This window comes from Lissotriton vulgaris, chromosome 2_1 (genome assembly GCF_964263255.1).
Source record: "Lissotriton vulgaris chromosome 2_1, aLisVul1.2, whole genome shotgun sequence".
In the NCBI taxonomy this organism is placed as follows: domain Eukaryota; kingdom Metazoa; phylum Chordata; class Amphibia; order Caudata; family Salamandridae; genus Lissotriton; species Lissotriton vulgaris.
This window is the reverse complement of record NC_141687.1, coordinates 1,284,468,200-1,284,488,895: the sequence shown is the minus strand read 5'-3', so window position 1 is coordinate 1,284,488,895 and position 20,696 is coordinate 1,284,468,200. Positions and strand designations below refer to the sequence as shown.

Below are 20,696 nucleotides of genomic sequence, written 5' to 3'. Positions count from 1 at the left end.
CTGCTGGGACCATATACCAATACAAAAACACCCTGCAAAAACGGGCAGACATCTTCAAATGGCACATTAATCATTAGCAACCCTTCAAATTCGGAAACAGACACCTGGAAACTTTGGGAACAAGCTTGTTAACAAGAAAAACTCCATATTCCGCACAACTCTAAATTAGCACTAATCAGAATTATTTGCAAAAATTGTACTTGTCCCATGACATTATTTGGATTTTTCTTGTCCCTGGACATCGAATGGTCGGGAGCGTCTGACGCTGTGGCTGCCGTTCCTACCGGTCATAGGAACACAAGACTTCTGGCATAATTCTCACCCAGCGTTTTAACCTCAATACGGCACCTGTGAAGAAACGGACCTGCTTTTTGAATGCCTCACAGCAGATCCATGGGAACTTTTACCGAACTACCTACCCCCTACCCCTCCCCCTCCCCGCTCTACTCCTCTCCTCTTTCCTGCTACTAACTTTTGCCCTCACCTGTCCTTGCCCTAGTCCCCACCCTGTTTACCTGTGAATTTCCAGCGTCTTTTGAGAGCTAGCTATTTTGTCTGATCCCTGATGGAGCTACTTGGTTTAGCTATAGGGGAGACAGGTCGGGGATTCCCTCCTTGGACGTCACCTACCAAGTCGGTCTTTAGCCAGACTTTCTTTTGTCTCTTCCCGCTTCCTCCCTCTATTTTTATCTCTCCTTCTCTCCTCTCTCAATGTACTGAGACTGAAATATTTTGTCTGATGCCCGATGGAGCTACCTGGTTTAGCTATAGGGGAGATGGGCCGTGGATTCCCTCCTTGGTCGTCATCTACCCAGTCAGCCTTTAGACAGATTTCATTTTGTCTCTCCTTGTTGTCTCTTCCCCTATCCTCCCTTTCTCACCTTCTCTGTTCCCTCCCCTCTACGCTCCATTTACTTTGCCCTCCATGTTATTTAAATGTTTCCCATTGAGACCTAGCTATTTGGCCAAAGAGCTACCTGATAACTATGGAGGAGATGGGTTTTGGGACTTCCCCCGACCGTCACCTACCTAGCCGGTCTTTGGGCAGACTTTCCTCAGTCTTTCTGCCGTTATCTCCCTCCCATCCTGTTTTTCTGCGAACCTCTTCCCTCGACACTTTATACCGAACTACTTTGTCTGATGCCCGATGGAGCTACCTATTTTAGCTATAGGGGAGATGGACCGTGGATTCCCTCCTTGGTCGTCACCTACCCAGTCGGTCTTTAGACAGACTTCCTCTCGTCTCTATGGTTGTCTCTTCCCTTATCCTCACTTTCTCACCTCCCCTACCCCCACTTCTTTTCTCTCTGCTTTCTCTCCTCTCCTAAGTATTGCTGATTGTTTGATGTAATGTGTAATTGTTGATCTTTTTCTGTTATACTGTTAAACCACATTGTTGCTCTTCGTTTCGTACCTCCTGTCGTCTCCTCCCGCATCCTCCCTCTATTTATGTCTCTTCTTCTCCCTTCTCTCAATCAATTGAGACTGAACTTTTTTGTCTGATGCCCGATGGAGCTACTTGGTTTATCTATAGGGGAGATGGGCCGTGGATTCCATCCTTGGTCATCACCTACCCAGTCGGTCTATAGACAGACTTCTTTTCGTCTCTTCCCTTATCCTCCCTTTCTCACCTCCCCTGCCCCCTCCACTACTTTTCTCTCTCCTTTCTCTCCTCTCCTAATTGTATTGCCTATTTTTTGGGGATTTATTGTGTAACTGTTGAACTTTTTCTGTTACATTGTTGATTTTCTGTTATATTGTAGATTTCCATGTAAAGCGCTCCGATACCTCCAGGTCTAGCCAGCGCTATATAAAAAACTCTTTAAATAAATAAATAAATAAATTCACATGCACGTTACACTTATTTTTAGATGTCTACCTCTGCCATATGGCTGATGCCCAAAAAGCAGCTAGGAGCTGCAAAAAGGCGAGAGTGGACCTCTGAAATTATGCAATAGAGAAAAGACAAGAATGACAAATCATCTGATACAATCAGAAAATAAACTTTGGATTCCAGGTCCTCGTTAACAACAAAACTATGAAATTTGGACAACAGTCTCATTCTCAAATATGAAGTCACAGTTGGGATACTACCATCCGAGTTAGCATTTGTTGGTGGTCACATAAGCAAGTAGAGATTGGAGATTTACAGTACTTGTCATTGCTATAAGTAAATATCGCATTCCTGTGGTAAAAAACTAAGCTTGCTTAGAATTTGTAGAGTCAGGAACTGAGTTGCAGAGTATTTGCTTAAAGTCACAAAGATCCACATTCCCAGGATAATCAGAGGATTGAGGTTGCAATTGCCTAACAAACCATGACTGTCAGAGACGTATGACAGAACAATGATGAAAAAAAAAACATAAATGAAGCCTACATTTTTAGACGTGGAATCGAGCAAAGTGGAAAACGAGTACCAATATGTTGAATTATATCATTACTATATCTCTTGTGAATGAACATGAATCAGGCATACTTCCACCAACATCTTCACTCTCAAGGATATTTTGAAACTATTTGGGAGGAAAATGCATGGTTTTATTAATTGTTTTGCGGTGTGATGCCAGAGAACACAAATATTCAACAAAAGACGTCAGTAAGTGGAACTACATTGGCGATAATTCCCAAGCAACATCATTCAGAGCAATGGCCGTAGTAGACCAAAGCAAAAGTCATCAAGTTACTTCCAAATGTTTCAAAGTGAAGCAGACTGGTACACAATGAGATCAGGTAGGCATTACCTCTGCTAGCCAGTAGGGATATTAAGGACTAAAAGAAATCCTAAGGGGTGCAGCGTCCAGTGGTGGTTAGTGTAGGTCTCTGGCATGTGAATATTGTTTATACAGAAGCTATAAACCCCTGTGTACCCACAGATCAGGCCAGCAGGCATCCAGGTGCCCTTACCTTGGTGGATGTGAAGACGATGATGTGCTGGACGTCTCTCCAGGTGAGACATGGCCGCACCTGAAGCATGAGTGCGATCATCCCCGCAGCAATGGGGGCTGCCGCAGACGTCCCGGTGTGGCCTTCCGTACAGCCTGTTCCCTTCTGTAAATCCCAGTCTGAGGTCACCTACAAGAAGGCATTGCACGAGGTGAGAACCAGGAGCCACACAAGTTAAACACATATAAAAAAAATCACAATGACTACATCCCTTTGAGAATCAAGTCCTAATATGAAAAAAACATCACTGCATATGTTTTCGAGATACACACGTTACAATAACAAGAATTAAAAAAACGGAACCCTTAGAGGGACAAGCTACAATATGCATAAACAAATTGTACGTGTCTCTGACAGACAAGTGTTCTAACTAAAGACTGCGTCACTTCGAGAAACAAATGATCTTTTTGTTAAAAAAAAAAAAGTGTTCAAATGTCTGCTGGATTAATTCCAAACTGAAAGAAATAATGAGCACGTGGTCCTTCAAGAGAGAAGACCCATTGTAATAAAACAACCCTGGGCGCGTGTCCCTTTCGAGACAAGCCTGTTCCAATAAATACAGCATACCACACGCTCCCCTTCAAGGGAAAACACAGTTTGGAAAAAACAGCATCGGGCACACACCCCTGTACAATCTGAGGAAAAGGCGCACTTTGCATGTGTCCTTGTGAGCTCATCGTTGCGGCCGGGTGGATGCTGGGACAGGAGGGGTGCGGCACGCGGGGTCTTGAGGCTACGTCACGCGGCTTCTGGAACCTTCTTCCCAAGAAGGGAACGTCAGAGCACGAATCTTCACAGCTTGGATGGCATTCAGCAGTAGAGACATTAGCGCTGCTGTGATTACTAGGCATTTCCAAATATTTATCAAGCAGAGGTAGCGTGATGGCAACCAGGCACGCTTTGTATACGGTTATCTGTATTTATGTATACACAGGTTTAAAGGTTTAAGTCATCGACAAGTGAGGGAGGTGCAGCATGGGTAATATCAGCTCAAAGTGTCCGACCAGGCCTGGAGGATTAAATATGCGCAGAGTCGTTGCAGGAGCCACATTCTTGCCCCACTAAACGGGAAAGGTGGCCATGTTACCAAGGGGGTCAAAGACTAGTGCAACCCTCACCATCTAACAATACAATCAGCTTTAGCAATGCTGGACGGTATGAATGACTGGCGGGATCATTATCAAGAATAATACCTTGTTTTTACAGAATTCTTCATTCCACACTACTGTCATGTCTACATGCTGTAAACAACGTGTTACTATTACCCAATTATTGGTACTCAGTTTACCAACCTAGGAGAGGATGGGAAGCCGAGAATGCATTGCAGGACTCCAGGACATGGTATATATCGGCTGCTATCTTTCAGCTCATTGAACCACCCTTGCCACTTTCACCAGAAACTTCCGACTTGCTGTGGTTGAAAACCAGAAGAAGTGAAATTAATACCCCGGTAGGGATCTGAGGTTCTTACATGTATTTATTTGAAACGTTTTATATAGCGCTGGCTAGACCCGGAGGTATCGGAGTGCTTTACATGATATGCAGAGAAGTGTGGCGTCCTTCAAGCAAAACGCAAAGAACCACGGAAGTTGGATGCAATTATATCCCTGCAGGAGCCATAACAGTCAAACTATGGCCCAGATCAGCAACGGATGATATCTTATTTATTTTTCAACTTCTCCTGGGGTTAGTGTGCTTGCTGCTGGCACTTGAGCAGAAAGCACTGCAGATTGATTTTCTTGACTGGTTAAGTGTCAGCTTTAAGACTGGTATTCTTCACAAGGAGAAACACCACGAAAACCTGGGAGTACAAAAGCTTCAACTTAAAGTTCCAACTGAACATAAAATACTCTTTATTGTTTTTACAACTGAGTAGAGAAACTCAGAAGCAGCAGAACAAGGGCAAACGTGCCTGGAGATGCACAGTGATATTTGGTTACATTGGCAAGTGCCTAAACTGCACACATGTTGTTAGCATGGTAGGTGCCCAGCACCGTTGGATAGGCATGCTGCCCATGCTCCAAAGAGGCAGCTTGTTTATTTATAGACTTTTGTATAGTGTAAACACGACCCAAAGGTATCAGAGCGCTTTACATAGTTGGTAAAGTAACAGATTACACAAGTTACATCTGGGGTAAATATCATTACATGTGGTAAGCACAGACACATAGGAACAGTATACACAAGAAGTAAATGATAAATAGCATTTTTATGTGTTACATATGGAACAGATCCAATTACATGGTGTAAGCACAAGTGCTTTACATATTTGGCAAATAAACAGTTAAAAAAATTGCTATGGGGTAAACACAGTTACATGGAATTAGCACAGATACAATAGCAACAGTATAAAAAAAATATACAATGAACAGCAGCAGTTGCATGAGTTACATATGGAGTAGATACAATTACATGGTGTAAGCACAGATACAAGGCAACAGCTTGGTGCCCAGCACTGTGTAATAGACCCAATCAGTCTTCCTTGCTGTGTGAAAGGTGTGGCAAGTGCACAACATGGTATGAAAGATCTGCTTGGTACCCAGGGCTTGCAGGTGTCAATAGCTGTGTGTCAAACACTGTGTGATAAGCATAACAGGTGTCCAGATTCGCTAGATGCGGTACAATTGTCTGATGTGTGTATGGACATTTTCCAGCTAAGCATTGGGGATGCCCTGGAAAGAGCTGGCTGTGCTTAATGGAAATGTGAGGGGAGCACAGGTAGGGGGCATCGGTTATCGCAAGGTGTCATCCACTAGGCTTGGCAGAGTTACAGATGCAAAATGTACAATTGATGGACAGAATGCAGAACAATTGTATTGTATGAATGTTTTGTACCGCGCATACTGTCACCCTACGGGTATCCTGGCGCATAGATTTCACAATATCAGACTCAGATGAAGAAGAATCAAGGGCACAGAGAAGCACTAACAAGTCGGTGGAAAAAGCCAGGTTTTCAGGCTTCGCCTGAAACTCATAAGGGACTGACTGTCTAATGCTCAGGGGAAGTTCATTCCACCGGCGCGCCGCAACCACCCGGAAGGCCCTGCCCCCCAGCCTAGCCCGCTTGACTCTTGGAACTTCCAGCAGACCTGCACCAGCTGAACGGAGTTGTCTCTGTGGCCGATACCATGAGAAACACCCCTGCAGCGGAGCTGGGTCTTGTTCATGCGTTGCTTTAAATACCATACACAGAGACTTGAAAAGTACCCTCTCCTTGATCGGCAGCCAGTGCAGATCCCGTAGGGCTTGGTGAGATGAGGCACGGAGATTTCTTTTTAGTGCCAGCTTTGCCGCTGCCGATTGCACTCTCTGCAGCCTGTCAATGACAAACTGAGGCGCTCCCAGATGTAACGAGTTGCAATAGTCCAGCCTGCTCTGGACAATGCTCCTCACCACCAGCGACCGTTTGTCGTCTGGCAGAATCGGGAGGAGCCGGCGCAGCATCCGTAGGAGACCGAAACACACGCCAGCTATCCTATTGGCCTGTGACTCCATTTGTAGATTTTTGTCAAGCAAGACCCCTAGAAATCTTAAAGTATCAGACGGTGGCACTGGCTCCTCCGGGGTAAGTCTAAATTCCCTCGGTAGGTGCTTTGTTAATCCTGCTGGGGCACAGTACAACACCTCTGTTTTCTCCCCATTAAACTGTAGGGAGTTCTTCCTGAGCCACCTGGCTGTATGGCGCATACATTCCTGGAATGGGTCCATTGTGACTGCGTGCTTCCCTTCCAGGGAGAACGCCAGCTGCGTGTCATCTGCGTAGTTTACTACCTCCACCCCAAATGATTTAATGAGGGGGAGGAGCGGCTGTAGATATACATTAAATAAAATGGGGCTGATGGCCGACCCCTGAGGGACCCCATGATCTATTGCCGTTTTATTAGCAGCGAAGGGTGCCAATGTGACCACCTGCTGTCGTCCTGAGAGGTAGGACCCCATCCATTGTAGTGCACATCCCCGCACCCCCATGCTCTCAAGCCTTCCCAGCAAAATAGAGTGGTTAACCGTGTCGAATGCGGCCGACATATGGAGAAGCACTAGCACCAAGACATTCCCGCTGTCGGCCCGCATTCTCAGTTTGTCCAGCATCAGGGTCAGCGCGGACTCCGTCCCATGTGCTGGGCGGAAGCCAAACTGATCTCTGTCCAGCTTCTGGTTTTCCTCCAGGAAGCCGGAGAGTGACCTGCCGACTGCCCGCTCCAGTATTTTAACCGGGTAGAGGAGCAGGGAAATGGGTCTGTAACTCTCCGACTTGGCAGGGTCCAGAGATGTTTTTTTTTAGCAGGGGTGTCACCACTGCCTGCTTCCAGGCATCCGGAACCGCTCCCTCCTCGAGGGATTGATTACAGATACATTGCAGCCATGGGTGGGTTACACGACCAAATGTTTTCCAAACTCTTACCGGCATAGGATCGTCCGGAGAGCCCGAGGATACGCTATCTGCCATGCTGTTAAATGTACAGTCATTTAGGCTAGGAAATCTATCCAAGGTGGCTAACTGAAGATGGATTGGTTCCGCCTTATATTCCACAGGTGCAGGGTCACCGGGATCTTGGCCTTGAAACTTGTCAACAATCTTAGCCACTTTATCTGTAAAGTGGCAGGCTATATTGTTGCACAGGTCCTGTGACGCAATGGTCTTATTACCAAGACAAGCCGGGGCGGAGAGCTCCCTAACTATTTTAAACTGAGCTTTCGTGCTGTTAGGGGCTTGTAGAATAGAATTGGCGTAGTACTCAGCTTTACACTCCAGGATCAGCTTCTTATATTTCCCCTGTAGCGCTTTTAATTCCTGTTTTTCCCCCTCTAAGTAGTTCAAACGCCACTTTCTTTCAGCTTTCTTACATACCCGTCTCAGCTCATCCGTGTACCAGGGAGCGGATGGTTTCTTCCTACTTTTTATCCTTTTAAATCGGGATCATCCTATCCAGAGCTCCTGTGACAAATTCCCAGTAAGCCTTATAGTTCCCTTCTACCGTACCCTAGGGATCAAACCTCTCAACATTGGGGAGTGTCAAATGAACATCCATTCTATCCAGTTTTGCCCACTCCCTGCCTGTTCGAACTGCCGCAGAGTGGCTGATGGGGCCAACTATCCCTCCTACCAAGATTTTAAAGCGGATTAGGTGGTGGTCCGTCCAGCTTTGCAGAGTGATATCTATTACTTCGGTCTCCTGCGGGTTGGCAAATAGGAGGTCAAGCATGTGACTACCCTGATGGGTCACGGAGTTTACCAGTTGTACCAGATTTAAATTCTTACAAGTATCCAGTAAGTCTCTCAAATGGGGCCCCAACACCATTGTCCCACAGGTTGAAGTCTCCCAGAATCACCATTCTGGAGTGGCTTAGGGCAAGGCTCACCACTACGTCTAGGAAGGCCGTATAGGATGTGGCACTCCCTGGCAGTCTATAGCAGACAAGGCCTGTGAGCAGGTTACCCCCCTCGTCCCTGAAACGTGAGGCCCATCATTTCCATTCCCACAACCTCCTCTACCTGCAGGGTGGTGCAATTCAGTTCCTCCTTAAAGATAACACCAACACCCCCTCCTCTGCCCTTCCCTCTTGGGATGTGGCGGATATTATACCCTGAGGGACAGGCCAGCCCTAATTCTACCCCATTATCAGCGCTAGTCCATGTTTCGGTTAGGAACAGGGTGTCTAGACCCAGAACTTCTATCAGGGAGGCCACTTCCGTGTAGTGCTTTACAAGCGAGTGTGTGTTTAGTAGCCCACATGTCAGTTCAGTATTCCTGATATCCCCTTGCTGATTCCGCGGGGTTTGCCTAAGACCTCCCCTCTTACCTATTTCCAGGAGTTCTTCTCTTGAGTATAGTATTCTCCCGGTCTCTACAGTATGATGGGCAGCGTGACTGGCCCTAGGCCCGTCCGAGGCGCAGACGGGCTTTCCTCTGGCGAGCCTCCAGCATGCCACCGGCGCGCACGCTGTGCGCTGCGCGTTTGCATCTCCCGCCTTAAGTAACTCGGGGCTGCGGACCAGGCACTAGAGCGCTCACCACAATGGCGCCCGACAAGTGTCCCGTCCTCCCCCAAGATGTCAGCCCACAAGTGCAAGGTGCAGGGCCTCCCGCTCTAGCAGCAAGGGAGATGTGCAGGGATCGTTTTTTAAAGTGCAGGTGAGTGGCGGTAACTAGCAGCACCTAAAATACAGTACAGTACAATGCAAAACAAGCTATTTAATTATACACCTTTTAAAATGGTAAAACATCGTTACGAGCAGCCTTGCTTTTAAAATGCTTTTAAAACTAAACAGCAGCGGTAGAGCAGATCCGAGCCAGATGAGCCCCCAGAACAGGTCAGGATCACTCCCTCTGCCTCCCAAACCTAGAGTCGTGCGGACATGGCCCGGGAGTCAGTAAAAACATATAAAACAATGTCAAACATTCACCCCAGTACAGAGATCTGGGCCTAAACCCATAGTTTTTTTGCTCACCATGCCATTCCAGTTTGGACCCAGCCATATGCAAATCAGTCTTGACCCTACGCCCAGGGCAATCCTAAAGCTTTAAACAACCAAAAGCCCGCCAGATAGTGGATCTTGGAGCCAAAAGCAATCCCTCAGGTCACTGGAAGTCATTACGGCAGGGCCTGGGATGACACAAAGGCACTCCTGAACACCTTCCATGCTCATGACAAGGTCAGCTCGTCATGAGGCACGGTTGAGCTGTGCTTATGACGAGCTGACCTTGTCATGAACAATGGGAAAGCCTTATGAGCAGCACACAGCGGGAAAACCCTTAGCACCCAAGGTGTTAATACCTCAAGGGACCGATGAAATCCGGAGATTACCCAGTGTCTCACTCTCACTTGTCAGGAGCATGATGCAAAGAAAAAGTAGGGTGGCAACCCATTGTAAATGAACAAGCTGTAAAGAATCTAAGTGTGTTGGTGCTGAAAATACCCACAGGACAGCTCTAGCTTTCTCAGGATGGGTGTTGGCTGTTCAAGGAACTTACAGTCGACACATGATTGTCCGTTAGCTAACCCAACCTGTGTAATCAATAAACGTGCAACATATTTTATCCACAAAGAGTGTCACTATAATTTAATATGTTGCATGCATTTTATTGTTGTAATTTCAAGGGTCCTCACATTTTAAAGGGCTAGATGTAGCAATGCTATATTTCTATATCCAATTTCACTGCAGTGATTTGGGGCATTCAAAGCTGCTGCACCATCCACTGTTTCCGCTTAATAACAGTTTTGTACAAAACCTTCTGCACTGCACTAAGCAATACTGTGCACTTCTGATGACAGTTCTCGTTTCAATGTTTTCTCCTATGCTAACCTTTTATCTGTATGTGGCTTGACTACAGCCTACTTAACACAATGTTCTAGCCTTGTTAATCTGCTGCTGCTTATGCGACTGCTGGAATGGAAAACAGTACCTACCTGTAAGGATTGGTTTGCTGCATGTAGCATTATAAGTAGAAATGCAGTGAACATTCATCTAGTTTTGTCTTGGGTTGAAAATCCCTGGTTATCTTGTTCCTAGCCCAAGCAATGCACCACAACAAAGGCTCCACAGACAATCAGGTTTTGTTTTGTTATAGTTTTACATGTCTTTTTTTTTTTTACTGCACCGCCGTAGCTACTTTTCATAGGCTTTCTAAGTCAAAAGCGGTTATCCGCCTCTCAACCAAGTTTCTTTTTATCCTATTATTTCCAGCTGGCTTGTTTAGTTCAGTTCTCGACAGAACTGATGTTCTGTCATTTCAGTGTCTGGCCCGCGTACCACTACTACTTACCGGAGTACAACTAACTTAAACATTTGCATAGGCTAGGACTACACTTTCTTGCTTGTGAATGTCTCTTGGCACCAGTCACAAGCCTCGGAGATTGCTATCTTAACTCTGCCGGTGAAAGTAGGTAATCCATCATTTGTACCAGTAGGTCTTGCCCAGTGTGGGAATGAAGAGCTACACACCAGATTTCCAGGTACGCAAACTGGGCTGTTCTATTTGGTACACACCACAGATACATAGCAGGAAAAGAAACACTGTTGCAGCTCCTCGTGACTTCGCTTCAACTGACAAACTATGTACGATCCTTCCCCAAGATTCCAACATGGCATACCAAAGACTTCATCAACATACCTACCCCATCTAACAGACTGCTACCACACCCTGTTCTCATGGATCAGATGGAGCCATGCTGGACACTGTCACCTCTATGACTATTACCCATTTATTGCACCAATACGTCACTGCCCATTTCTCTTGGTACCCAATGTCACCACGTTTGGAGTGTTAGGGGTGCATGGATGTCCAACCACAGGGAAATCTGTATCTCATTAGGCGCAAACAGAAAATTAATCTGCCTTCCAACTGCAGAAGCTACCTGCACCATGATTTTGTAAATCGAAGCCAGCTGCCCCTTCTGCATCAATATTTTGTTCGGTCTTCCACTGAATTGTCGACTACAGATAGGAAAAACTACATTTCAAGGAGAAGAGGAAAAGAGCGAAAGGGGTAGGAAAGCTGAAGTGAGACAGCAAGGGACGAAGCAATGAAGGGAGAAAGCGAGACGGTGGAAATAAAAGATAGGAAGAAAAAAACTAATCAAGGCTGGCAGGAGAAAGAACAAAATGGAGAGTGTAGGACACAGAGAAGGATAGAGAGAAAAACAGGGCATGCAAGAAAAGCACTGCAGGGAGAACTGCATGTAATTTTCTTCCACTACTCACAATGCTTCTCATCAGCTTGTCTCCGCTGCTGAAGGTGACGGCGAGCATTGATGCGCACTCCTCAGCATAGAAGGGCATGTTACCCTCCTCGTCCACAGCACCTGGAAAACAGATAACAATCAGGTCTTGGATAAATCAAACAAGTAGTCAATTTATCCAGAATACTCGAGATAATCAAGAATACAAATAGGGGCATAAATAATGCTCATCCGAACAGAAGGAAAACACAAACAGCTTCCAGATTACTCTCTATACCCAGAACAGGCACCTACCCAGCTCAAGGTGGTACTGGGACCATTAAGTACTTACAACTATCCAGGACCATGCCAAATCACCCTCTTGAGAGGAAACCTTTGCTCAATAGAAGTCACCATCCCTGGCAAGTGTTCCCCTGAAGACCACCAATCACCCACTGCCTAGAGACCAGCCAGTACGAAGATTTACTCCACTTCCACCATCCTGAATATCCAGTAACCAAGCTCCAAGCCAGAAATCACTCACCAGCTCTACTCCTTGGGAGACAGCTATGGTAAAAATGCAGCATCAGATATACACATGTTCACAGCACACTCCCTCACCACCCACAGCAGCAAATAACAGTCATATCACACGCATCGCGAGAGTCGCACTTTCAAAGACACTGCAGACCACACTGTCTGCAGAGACAAAGTAGCTCCATAATGCCACAGACCACTTACAGAGTCACTGCAGGCTCTCGCACACAAACTTTTAGCGCGAACATTAGGACACACAAACAGCCATAATGCTCTCAGTTGCAATGCAGGGTGACTAACATACCTACCCGGCCATCAGTGATACTGCAGGAACACACTCAGCCTTTAGTGTCACTGTAACAACACTCCCTCAAAGCATCCAGTGACATGGGGGGTAGCACACTACCATGATAAGCAGAGTGATGATATAATACCCATGTCATGTCTCTCCCCCCTTTCCTTGTAGCCTAGTCTGCTGTGACACACATTGGTTGGACACTCCCAGTCTGTCCACAGCAGCACGGTATAGACCTACAAATATTACCTATTGTGACCGTGTAGATGGAGTTGGCGTAGCCATCATAGTTGCAGTTATCTTTGTACTGTCCACCATTTCCGCTGGCCACCACAAAAATGCTTCCAAAGCCCCTGCGGCCGGCTATTACCCCTTGCTGCAGAGCAATCTGTGAATATGAAGAGAGTAGTAAAAAGAGAAGCTCCCGAATGTCCAAATATTAGCAGGAGTTATTGCACTGCAGGCTCATGCTCCAAGACCAAGGAGCTTGGCATGAAACAGCTGCGTATCCAGGATTACAGACAAGGGCATGCTTTAGAAAGGCTGCTGATGTAGGGACAGAACCAGATATGCCACAAATAGCTTAACATGTGTCTCAGTCTGCACCAGTATTTATGTCCTTAGATTCATTTGCCTCAAACCCAAATTGATTCCCCTATTTTTTTTAATCCAGCAGTGTCCCCATTCTAGATCTGAAAGGCTTTCCCAACATTGTCTGGCTCCGCCTGAATGAGCCTTTGTCAATCGTGTGTAGAACGAAGCGGACTTGGGTTCCAGTAGAGTAAACAGCACTAAGGCCATTAATGAGAGCTCTAAATGAAACTACAAAACCAATTCAATCCCAGCCCGCCAAAAGAAGAAAAATGGGGCTGCTGGGCAGAATAATAAGTGCAGCCCTGGCTCCCTGCTTAAAAGGGAATTAAGATTCCCACCTCGCATGCCTCCTTTCTCTCCATTCTCATGGGCAACGTGCCACTGTCTGGGAAATCTAATGTCTGGGAGAACTTTCGCATTCCTGGATCTGGGCCAGTGACTCACTTTCCAAGATGCCCGTCATTTGCGTGTTTCCTATTCTCTGGAAATACCCTTCTGACCCAGCACTGTGCTCAGTTATGTTGTTAAGAACTTTAGTTCTTGCACAATAAGGATAATGTTACTTACCCAGTAAGCATCTCTTCTTGGCATGTAGAGCTGTAGATTCACATGCTTTGTATACTCCTGCCATCTAGTGTTGGGTCAGGATGTTTGCAAGTTGTTTTTCTTCGAATAAGTCTTTTCTAGTCACAAGGTAAGATGACTCCTCCTTTTGGTGATAGTGCACATGGACATCGACTCCATTGTTAGATTTTCTTCCCACAAGAGGATAAGAATGGAGTAAGAAAGTGTAGTATATAAATGTCCATACGTATAAATGTGTAATGAAGAACTGCAACAACTATAGGTACCCATGGAGGCGGATGGGTGCATGTGAATCTACAGCTCTACATGCCAAGAAAAGATGCTTACTGGGTAAGTAACATTACCCGTTCGAGGCATGTGTGCTGTAGATACACATGCTTTGCATAGACTATAAAGCAGTATACTCCCAAAGCAGTGGCTAACCTGAAGGGGTTGAAGTTGTTTAGAACAGTGTTTTAAGTACTGCTTGACCTACATCAGCTTGTTGACGTGCTAACACATCTAGGCAATAATGTTTAGCGAATGTGTGTGGTGTAGACCATGTAGCTGCCCTACATATGTCAGCTAGCGGAATGTCACCTAAGACGGCTACAGAAGCCGCTATTTTGCGAGTGGAAAGCACTCTAGGGGGAATAGTTAAAGTTATTTAAGCTTTAGCATAGCATGTTTGAATGCATTTAACAATCCATCTGGCAATACCAGATTTAGAGATAGGATTGCCTGTCCTAGCTATGTAGTAAGTAAAGCTCTTTTAATGGCAAGAATGTGAAGAGCGCGTTCTGCTACAGAATCAGGTTGAGGAAAGAAAACTGGTAATTCAACTGATTGGTTTATGTGAAAGGCAGAAACAACTTTGGGAAGGAATTTAGGGTTGGTGCAGAGAATATCCTGTATTTATGTAGCTGAAAGAAGGGTTCTTCTAAAGTTAATGCCTGTAGCTCACCAACTCTCCTCAGTGATGTGATGGCAATGAAGAAAGCAACTTTCCATGAGAGGAATTGCATATGGCACTTGTGCAATGGTTCAAAAGGTGGACCCATGAACTTTATGAGAACAATGTTGAGGTTGAGATTCCACACTGGGGCATGGGGAATCCGTGGTGGTTTTACTCTTTTTAAGCTTTCCATGAAAGCTTTTATTACTTGAATTCTAAACAGTGATAGATGTTGCCTATTTTGAAAGTATGCAGCTACTGCTGCAAGATGCGAACTAATAGACGTTTAGGCTAGTCCCGTTTGCTGTAAATGTAACAGGTAACAGATAATGTTTTGTATGGAAGCATCTAAAGGATTGATTTTGTTATTGCAGTATAATGCAAATCTTCTCCATTTTGCTGCATAGCAAGCTCTGGTGGTAGGCCTTCTTAATTCTTTTAGAATATATCCATACAGTCTGGTGGTAAATTTAAATAACCAAACTCTTTGACTTCAGGAGCCAGATTGCTAGATTTAGTTCCTTGGATTTGGATGTCTGATTTCTCCATGGTTCTGTGTGAGGAGACTGGAGGCGAGGTGTAGCTTTTGATGTGGAACTATTGATAGCTCCAACAGGGTGGTGTACCTTGGTTGAAGGACCCATGAGGCAGCTACTAGAATTAGTGTGAGGAATGTTTACCTGAGTTTCCGAACAACACACGGAATGAGCGGGAGAGGGGTAAAAGCGTTGGCAAATATCCCTGACCAGTTCATCCATAAGGCATTGCCCTTTTGAGAGCAGGTGTGGGAACCTGGAGCCGAAGCTTGGGCATTTTATGTTTTCGACTGTGGCAAACAGGCATATTTGTGGAAAACCCCGTTGTTGAAAATAGGGAAGGAGATTAAGTTCCCACTCGTGAATTTGATGTCTCCTTCTGCAGAGGAGGTCAGCAATGTGATTGTTTACTCCTGGGAGATGTTCTGACAGAAGATAAATCTTGTGATAGATTGGCCACTTCCAAATGACTTGAGCAAGTGTTGACAGTTGGAGAGTGTGTGTCCCCCCCCCCCCTCCCCGCTTGTTTACATAGTACATTGCTGTCATGTTGTTCGTTCGGACTAAGACAGTGTTGGTGATGAGATGACTTTGAAAAGCTTTGAGTGCCAGAAAAACTGCTAAAAGCTCTAGGTAATTGATGTGGAGAGCCTTGTGCTTGTTGCCCCAAAGTCCTTGTATTGTGTAATCTTGGAGATTGGCACCCCAATCTGTTAGAGATGCATCTGCTGTGAGCACGATGTGTGGAATAGGGTAGATGAAAGGCCGGCCTGTTGATAAGTTTTGTGGATGTATGACGTTATAACGCATACCATTACAACTACCTACCATTACAACGCGACCATTACAACGCATACCATTACAACGCATAGCGCTTAGAGGTGCTGGATAGTGGTAAGTATAATTTACTATTCCAACTCCAGTCCCCGTGGACACTAGGGAAGGTGTTGGATAGTAAATTAAACTTATTCCCTATCCTAGAGCGCCCCCCAGCGCAATGCGTTGTAATGGTATGCGTTGTAAAAGTTGCGTTGTAATGGTAGGTAGTTGTAAAAGTTGCGTTGTAACAGGTGTATACCAAGTTTTGTGGATTCCACCACTGCAGAGAGCGATGGGTACGACCATCTATCAACATTAGATCAGTTAATTTGACCCTGTGACTGATTCCACTGACGTGCTAAGCACTCTTGTAGCGGACGCATGTGAAGCCTTGCATGGGGTACAATTGCGATGCAAGACGCCATCATTCCCAGCACTTGCATGAACACTCTGGCTGGTAAAGTTCGATTGGGTTGAAACTGTAGAATCATAGCCTGAATATTGCGAATTCTGGCTACACTGGGATAAGCTAGAGCTTGAACTGTGTCTAGACTGGCTCCAAAGTAAGACTGCATCTGTGACCGATTCAGTGGAGATTTTTGAGCATTGATGGTGAACCCCAGGTGACGTAGTAGATCTATTATGATCTGTGTGTGTTGTAGACAGTTCTTGTGAGAGCTGGCATTGATAAGCTAGTCGTCTAGATAGGGGAAGAGCTGAATTCGTGGTCTTCGGAGATGAGCAGCTACTACCGCCGGACATTTGGTAAAAACTCTGGGCTCTGTAGTCACTCCGAAGGAAAGGTCCTTGAATTGGTAATGCTTGCCCGCTATCACAAATCTGAGCTATTTGTGATGAGCCTGATGAATTAGAAGGCAAAAATACAAGTCCTTTAAATCTAGGGTAGACAAAGTCTGTTCTTTGTAAAAGTGGGAGTACCTGTTGAAGTATCTCCATGTGGAAGTGGTCTGACAGCAGGCCCGGACTGGCCGTTGCAGGCACCGGGCAATCCCCCGGTCGGCCGCATGGGTTGGGGCCGGTTTTGGGCCCCTGGGGGCCGTTTTTGTTACAGGGCCGTTTTTTGCACCATAGCTGCAAAAACGGCCCTGTAACAAAATCGGCGAAAATCGGCCCTGGCAAAGAGCACGGTCGCACCCCAATCCACCCCCTGGGGGACGAGGGGAAGGCCGGCCGGGCACTTTGCCAGGGCCGGTTTCGGTTCCCAGTCCGGCCCCGTCTGACAGTATATAACAGTTTAGCTCTCTGAGATCCAGAATAGGTCTTAGGGAACCAACCTTTTTGGGGATGAGAAAGTATAAAGAATAAACCCCCGAGCTGTGGTTCTGTATTGGAACCGTTTCTATTGCCCTGTTCAGAAAGAGGGACTGAACTTCTTGTTTCAGCAAGTGTATGTGTTCTGGAGACAACTTGTGAGACCGAGGTGGAATGTTTGGGGTATTGCTGGTAAGCTCCAGGTAATAACCTTGATGGATAATTCCAAGCACCCATTTGTCTGATGTTACAGAGTGCCAAACAGGGAGAAATTGTTGACGTCTTCCCCCGACAGGTGTGATGTAATCGGGGGGAAGCGTGGGCAAGTCACTGTTTGTTGGGGGAAGGGGAGTTACAGGGTGTGTTGCCCTTACCCCTACCCTTGAAGTTGTTGCCTCTATGACCTCCTTAAAAAAACTCTGGAGGGAGAGGACTGGTTGTTACCTTTGTAAGTGGAGGTATTTTGATCTGGTGATGGTGTTTTTGACCCTCTTCTGTAAAATGAACGACAAAAGGAGCCTCTGCTGGAGGTAGTCTGGAGTGCTCCTATAGATGTAGCTACCTCCTTGTCCTCCTTCATTTTCTCGAATGCCTGGTCGATGTTAAGACCAAATAGGTGTTCCTTATCAAAGGGTGTGTTTAGGATTGATTGTTGGACTTCAGGTTAAAACCCTGAAATCCTTAACCAAGCTGGTCTCCTGATCAGAATGCTGGAATTAATCTCTCTAGCTGGGGCGTCTGCAGCCTCTAGAGCACAGCATATAGAGGATTTAGAAATGAGCTTACCCTCATTTACTAAGTCTTAAGCCTTTGCCTTATGCTCATATGGGAGGCATTGGAGCAATTGCTCAATTTTGTCCCAGTGTGCCCTGTCATACCTGGCTAAAAAACTCTGCATATTTGCAATGCGCCAATGATTTGCAGGTTGAGCATTTAAGCACTTGCCAGAAGCATCAATTAATTTGGACTCTTTATCTGGCGGAGAAGCATCTCCTGATGTTTGAGAATTTATCCACTTACAAGCATTAGACATTAATAGGGAATCTAACAGTAATTGTCCCTTTATAAATATAGGATCTGTAGGAGAGGCCTTATATTTTGTGTCCATCCTAGGAGTCAGAATGCATGCTCTGACCGGGTCTTTGAAAATTTCATCAGCATGTCGCATCATGCCTTTAAGCATGGGAAGTGTCTGTAGAAGCTAAAATCTCAAACAAAAAAACTTGTTTTAACGATTCTTTGTGCAGTTCGACCCCAAGGTAATGTGCAGCCCTGGCAATGAGTTCTTCGTGTGACGCATAGTCGTCTGGAGGAGATGGTTTGGCTGGGTAAAAGCCTGGATCAGTATCACCTGGGGATCAATTGTGTAATCTGTCCATAGATCTATAGGAATATTAATCCCACATCATCTGCATAGTCATTGTCATGCTGTGATTGTGGGGAATCTGGAGGTGTAATATGCAAAGGATTCTGAGGTGGAGATGGAGGTGCTGGAGGAGGTAATGGAAGATGGAAATGGCTTGGTGCGACTGATTTTTTCTTCAAGGGGCTCTTTCTGTTTCGGTGCCTATGGAGGATGGCCTTTTAGTATGGTAGGTTTTGGCTCTGAAGGAAGCTTGGATTTCGGCAGAGAGGATTTCGGCTCTGAGCCGGACTTCTGCTTGGAACCGGGGGATGCCGGCTCCAAGGAAGACTTTTGGCAACTCGGTACGGAGCCGGAATGCTTGACTGGCTGTTTCGGGGCCGGGCCCAAGGGAGGGGCGTTGGAAATGTCATCTCAGTGGCGACATTGGCCAGAAGGCAGAGGTGGTGCAGCAGCCTTGTGTTTTTTCGGTGTTTGAGGGGGCAAGGGGTCTTTGGTACTCAGGTCACCTTGTCCCTGCGGCAGTACTTGGGCGTTGAGGTCTATCTCGAGCTCCGAGTTTGAGTCTTGTACGGAGAAGGATTCCTCCTCTTCCGCCGCTGATGCCTTGATATCTTCTTGTCCGGAGTCTTCACCAAACATGTCCGGCGTGTCTTCAATGCTTTGATGCTGCATGTCTCAACATGAGTCAGACGGTTGCAGAGACTACCGGGACGAATTGCAAGCGTCACAGTTTTCTTCTTTGTGCTCGGGAGATAAGCATAAGTTGCGCAATTCGTGTGAGTTGGTGTGTGGATTCTTCAAGTGGCACCAAGGACAGAATTTAAACGGAGTCCGATCCATTGATGGAAAGCTAACTGGGGGCGGTTAGGCCTCAAAGGCTGTCCACAAAGCTTTCAGATGGAAGGTCGATTCCGATGTCGGAACGATACGCGGAGAAGTGGAAAGCGTACGGAAACAATACCGTCGAGGGCAGAGAAGATTGCTCGTCAAAGGGAACCCGAGGAACGGGTTCGAACCGGAGCACAGCAATACACGTCCGAACCTGATGGCAGAATGAAAATAATCCAACAATGGAGTCAATGCCCATGAGCACTATCACCGAAAGGAGGAGTCACCTTACCTCGTGACTAGGAAAGACTTCTTTGAAGAAAGACAATTTGCAAACATCCTGACCCAACACTGGACGGCAGGAATATGCAAAACATGTATATCTACAGCACACATGCCTTGAACGGTTAGTTTCTAAGAAAGGTAAGGTGGTAAGAACATCCATTACACACCATTCTGGGAATCCGAACATTCTTTAATATCACTTTGGGAATGCTTGTTACGACCTCTCTGATACGGAGACCAAAGTGTCATGTGCTTGAAGGCGGGGTGAGATTCGCGGTGATGGAATGGTACAACCCTTAAGTTTCTATTGAGTGTCCATCTAAAAAAGGCTAAAACAGCAAAGATCACATGCCAACTCTAAACCTGTTCCTACAAGAGTCAAACGGTACAGCTCATTAGAAGCCCTCCAGAGTATTAAATGGAATGGATAATTCTTGTGTAACCAACCTAAGTGTAAAATGGTGGAGCAGACTTAATCCCTCTGGTCCCACAGCTCCCCCATTTAAAAAAGATTTTAACAAATGGATGGTGCAGACTGTCATGTCCAGAACGGAGCGACAATAAGCAAAACAGGAGTCTGTGCACTGTACCTTTCCGAGGTGGTGTGGTCCATCCACCGTCTTCCCATCATCATCAGGACCCCAGCTGTAAGAGAAAGACGACCATCAGTGGACCCCGAAGAACGACAATTTTGCATATCACAAAAGCAGAGAGAAAGAGGAAAAGAAAGAAAGACCTCTTCAAAGCGCCTCCCTCAAACCTTTAACTGTCCAAGGCTAGATTACATTGAATGTATGGTCTTGGGCCATTTCGAAGCAAATTACCAGAACAAAAACACCATTTTACACCGTTCAGTTGATGCAAATGTCTTTTTTGCACATGGTGGTTTTAAAAACGATTAAGAAATTAGTACTTGTGCAATACATGTGATCCAGACCTGAAAGTGTAGTCTAGAGACAGTGTAGAAATTAATCTAGGGAGGCTCAACTAGCAGACAGGAACTTGACTTCAATGAGTTGGTTTAATCTGCACTGGGTATCA

General features: G+C 45.9%; 1 protein-coding gene across 6 annotated transcripts in view; it reads right to left on the bottom strand.

Moving 5' to 3' along the window:
- The window catches only part of PCSK7 (proprotein convertase subtilisin/kexin type 7), a 305,529-nt gene that overhangs the window by 121,724 nt on the left and 163,109 nt on the right, over window positions 1-20,696 (bottom strand). For all 6 annotated transcript variants that reach the window (XM_086957038.1, XM_086957041.1, XM_086957037.1 and 3 more), the window contains 4 exons: window positions 20,246-20,300; window positions 12,686-12,824; window positions 11,648-11,748; window positions 2,905-3,072 (listed from right to left, as the gene is read on the bottom strand). In XM_086957038.1, coding sequence (XP_086813164.1) covers window positions 2,905-3,072; window positions 11,648-11,748; window positions 12,686-12,824; window positions 20,246-20,300 — 463 coding nt within the window. The remainder of the gene's footprint in view (window positions 1-2,904; window positions 3,073-11,647; window positions 11,749-12,685; window positions 12,825-20,245; window positions 20,301-20,696) is intronic.